Source organism: Elaeis guineensis, chromosome 8, assembly GCF_000442705.2.
Source record: "Elaeis guineensis isolate ETL-2024a chromosome 8, EG11, whole genome shotgun sequence".
Taxonomy (NCBI): domain Eukaryota; kingdom Viridiplantae; phylum Streptophyta; class Magnoliopsida; order Arecales; family Arecaceae; genus Elaeis; species Elaeis guineensis.
Genome location: NC_026000.2, coordinates 15,270,574 through 15,275,560, shown reverse-complemented (window position 1 = coordinate 15,275,560; position 4,987 = coordinate 15,270,574). Strand labels below are relative to the sequence as shown.

Genomic DNA, 4,987 nt, shown 5'->3' with positions numbered 1-4,987 from the left:
AAGGAATGATAAATTAAGAGGAGATCACCCAATTCCAGCCTGAAATCAAGGAGGCAATTATAAAATCATTAGAGAAGGCCACCACCACCATAAAATAACTTGCAATATTGAATTTAAATAATAGCTAACCATCAATTTAAGCAAAGTCAAGCTCACAATGTCTCGTAGCGAGTTACAACTGCCAGATATCTACTGTTTTAAAATGACCGAACATTAGAGATGGTGTTTCTTGGTACCTTGCCACCATTAGCATGAGATTTTAAAACCACAGCCACTAATAAAATAGGACACCTTTTATCCTGTAACTGGGTGGCATGGGTATATTTAGAGCTTCAATTTGATAAGTGGCACCTAGATCTTGTCGAGGCCTGGTTTGATTCATTTGTTAGTGGTAGGGAGAACCAATCATCCACCAACTATGTTGTATCTGAATCATGCAAATTGGCTCCATTAACACTAGTTTATGAGACAAGATGCATGCAGATGACTTTTGGAAGTGTCAAAAGTTCAGAAGAAGCCAAGCAATACGTGCAATGCAGTATTGGCTGATCATTTATTCGGCAAACATGAATGAAGAATGATTGCAACAATATCATATCTGGAAAACAAACATGCATGCGCTCGAAACCCAAGTGAAGACGCATGTGTATTTTGTGTCATGCGGATTTTACTTATAGGATGTTGATCATAGGATATAATTCCACTAATTATTTTGGATTGATGAGATTGGTACATCAAGCATTTTAGGGTTTTATCATAGGTAATTTAAAGTTGGCCGATGTCATTTCCAATAGTTTAGGTTTTATCGTTGATAAAACCAAATAATATCAGTAGAGCAGCCCGACATTTTGTTCTTTTAGGGTCATATTACATTAGGAATTTTCATTCAAATCCCTTTCAGAAACAAGCATCCAAGCCATGCTCTTTTTTTTTTTTTTTTTGGTAATTTCAAGCCATGGCCGTCAAGGAATACAATTCCTGGAGATCATGGAGGTATTTAGACATTATATCTTGTGAATAGACATCCCATCGAACCTCGTGGAAAAATCACCAACCTTAATTAAGGAAACACGCATCATCTAATCAATCATTCCTTTACTATCCATTATCAACCATTCCTATAATTTATTCTCTACTTTTTCATAGAATTACATTCTCTCGTTCCCTAATAGTGCTTGAGGTATGGCTTGGATTCTCATTACATGTGAAAAGGTGAAAGCCAAATCAACCAAAGACACATTCATTTGAGGGCTGCAATGATCCAATCAAGAAGATTTTTGGGGTCCAATCTCTATCTGGAGAGATCGTTTGGCCCCCACTGATGAACAAGCTAGGGGACCAAGCTGCTTAACGAAAGCACAAAGAGTTTTTATCTGATGATTCCGTTTGGAATTAAACTGTTCATCGGCGTTGCAGAGCATGTATGTGCTCAGGATTCCCATGTGCGCACCCCAAAATTAACCGTACCGTATTTTGTCCCTTTCCCGTCCCATCCAACCTAACCTGCCCAAATTTATATGTACTAAATTCGCCCCCACACGTGCTGATCCCAGCTACCTCCCTTCTAGCTCTAATCCCTTTGGTCATTAACTAAAACAAAAAATTTTATCAAGTATTAAACAAGTTGGCAAATGTATTATAACGTTTTTTATTAAATAAATATCATATGGGTGGCCTCATCATCACTGTAGTAAAAATAAACATTGTAACACCTACTTGAAAGGCACTATAATTCTATTGTAGGGCTTAGGTGTTGAATCTTGTCTCACTTTTGTATTATATTTGGATTTGAGATTGTAGAAAAAGTTTTAATGAAATTTGATTGTTGTTTAGTTGTTTTAATTTTGCATGCAAAATTGAACCATTCTTTTCATTTTATTAAATTGAATCGATCTTTTCTACATGTTTTCTTGACTTTCTAGCCAAATGTTTTGCCTGATGCGTTTATTGGAATGGCATCCAGTACCACAAAACTTAGATCATATAATAAACCAGAAAACTCATTGTTTTCAAGATGATCAATATTTTTAAATAAAAATATTTACACCAGTTAACTATATGTTACTTTTTTATTCTAGCAAGTAGCACTTAAACTTACATGTAGTAGTTTATTTTGCTCTATCGCGTATCCAATCCTATCTGTCTCTAATCTATCGTGGACTTGAGGTAGATGCATGTAATAATAAAATTGATTTTAAATCTTATTTGAATATATAGAACTCTACGCATATTTTCTTTCTAAGATAAGAAGATAAAAATAATTTATATAAAAAATATTAATCTTTAGCTTTATCTAACCCAATCTATCCCATTTGTTTTGTCAAATTTTATCTATACTATCTGGTTTCGAGTCAAGTACGAAATGGAAACATATAATGGCCTACCCAAACTATTGTCGTCCCTACTTGAACCGAAGTTTCATTCTCATAAAATTTAAGTTTCCTTTCTCGCTTTGGTAGGCCAAATATTTATTTACCCTTCATCCTTTCTCACGTGCCAAAAAAATCAATCACCCACGCATAGTGTTCACCGTAACTCCCCCCTTTTGTCGTTGGATTCCACCTAAATAAAGCAAGATTTCCTGCCACAAAAGCAAAACGAGGCTAAATAATTAAAAAACGAATGCAGAGATAACTGAGTTACCAAAAAAAAAATGCAGATATAACTAGACTAGATAAACAAATAATCGACTCTTTTTTTTTTTTCAAAGACAAAGATAATATATATATATATATATATATATATATATATGTATGTATGTATGTATGTATGTCACCCCACCAAAGCCAACTCGTCATCATGTTTTTTTTTTTTTGATAGGAAAGCCAACTCGTCATCTTTTACTGCCTCCCCCTTCACCTGGTCTCCCTCTTATTAATCGCGGCCGTGCGCGGCCGTCCATCGCGCGATGGACGGGGCGCGCTGTGCACAGCAGAGGATCCGCGCGGATTAATAAATTCCTTCTCCTGGGAAGGACACCTCTCTCCAAGAAACCTCCTCCTCTTCGTCCATTCGGACACGAGTATAAATAAACTCAAGAGGTACAAGAGAAGAGGAATAGGACGAGATCGATCACATTAACGCGATATGGAGCTGGACCTGGACCTGGACCTGGACAAGCTAAGCGCGGTTCGGGTCCTGGGGAGGGGGGCGATGGGCACCGTCTTCCTGGTCGTCGACCGCTCGGCCCACCCCTCACGGCCGCCGGTTTTCGCTCTCAAGGTGGTGGAGAAGCACTCCCCCACCGCCAAGCCCGACGCCGACCGCCGCGCCCGCTGGGAGCTCTCCGTCCTCTCCCGCCTGGGCCCCCACCCTTTCCTCCCCTCGCTGCTGGGTTCCTTGGAGACCCCAGACCTGTTGGCCTGGGCCGTCCCCTTCTGCCCCGGCCGCGACCTCAACGCCCTCCGCTACTCTCTCTCCGACCACATCTTCTCCCCCGCCGCCATCCGCTTCTACCTTTCCGAGATCGTCTCCGCCCTCGCACATCTCCACTCCCTTGGCATCGTCTACCGCGACCTCAAGCCCGAGAACGTCCTCCTCCAGGGCTCCGGCCACGTCACCCTCACCGACTTCGACCTCTCCCGCCACCTCAACCCCAAACCCCTCCCTTTCCCCTCCTTCTCACCCGCCTCCATCCCCCTCCCTTCCCCTTCTAACAACAACAACAACAACCGCCGGCGTCGGAACCTCACCCGGATCTTCTTCGGTGGCCACGCCACCTCCGGCGGCGGTCCCACCGACATCAGCGTCCACCTCCAGCAGCAGCTCAGAAAGGTCAAGTCCGCCCGCGTCTCTCCCGTCAGCCGCCGCCGCCCCAGCATCTCCGGCTTTGTCGCCGGCGACGCCTTCGAGCGTTCCCACTCCTTCGTCGGCACCGAGGAGTACGTCTCCCCCGAGGTCGTCCGTGGCGACGGCCACGAGTTCGCCGTCGACTGGTGGGCCCTCGGCATCCTCACCTACGAGATGGCATACGGCCGGACCCCCTTCCGCGGCCGCAACCGGAAGGAGACCTTCCGGAACGTCCTCATCCGCCAGCCTGAGTTCGCCGGCCGGCAGCGCACCGACCTCACCGACCTCATCTCCCTGCTCCTCGCCAAGGACCCCGCCCGGCGGCTCGGGTACGCCGGCGGGGTGGAGGAGGTGAAGGCCCACCCGTTCTTTCGGGGAGTCCAGTGGGATCTGCTCGCCGACGTCAACCGCCCGCCGTTCCTCCCGCCGCTCGAGGACCTCGAGGAGGAGGTGCTCGCGCCTGGCGCTGACAAGACCGGTGCCGGTGCCGGCGCCGGGTGGTTCGACGTCCGGGACTACTTCAAGCGGGCCTCGTCGGCAGCGCCGTCGCCGTTCTCGTCGTCAGTATCGCTGGCGGAGTTCTGACGGTTACCGTTAGTTGACCTCTTCTTTTTAACCTTTCTTTTTTGAATAAAAAGGTGGACCTTTTCCCGGTACTGGGGGATGTACATAACAGAAGAGGGGCCGAGACGTGCGCAGACGGGAACGGTTCGCTGGCCCGGGGACGCTGGTTGTAATTAGGAATAACTGTAGGGGTTATTTGACAGAATTTTGAGAAGACACGTTTGCCGTACGCACGTGTGCAGCCTGGCTTGTACCGGATCCAAGCATGCTGTTTGTAATATTCCTCCCCTTATTTTACGGAATGAACAACCACAGAGGGTACCTAGTGTTTAGACAAATGTTTATTATTTCTTGATAATTGCAGGGATCTAAGCCGTCTGATGATTGGATCCCTCAAGTTTGTTGACATCTCATCCTTCATCCTACTTTTGTTGGATTATTTGAGCGGCTTTGAAATCTAGCTAGAGAGCAAATCTCAGACTCTTATACTTCATCAGCTACTTTTCGGATATTTGTTAGCGGTGGACAGAATCATATGTAGCTGTATACACGTGAAAAGATAATATTCAAAGGAGGTATATGGAAAAGATCCTCATTAAAAAGTACTCTTAGTCACCCCTAATGTATGTTTTTG

The 4,987-nt window shown here is 45.1% G+C and overlaps 1 protein-coding gene across 1 annotated transcript; it reads left to right on the top strand.

Annotated features, from left to right (window-relative positions):
- The first annotated feature begins 2,988 nt into the window (after positions 1-2,988).
- LOC105050241 (serine/threonine-protein kinase UCN) lies at positions 2,989-4,987 on the top strand. The gene has a single exon (XM_010930191.4). The coding sequence runs from the start codon at positions 3,088-3,090 to the stop codon at positions 4,372-4,374; it is 1,287 nt and encodes a 428-aa protein (XP_010928493.1). The 5' UTR covers positions 2,989-3,087; the 3' UTR covers positions 4,375-4,987.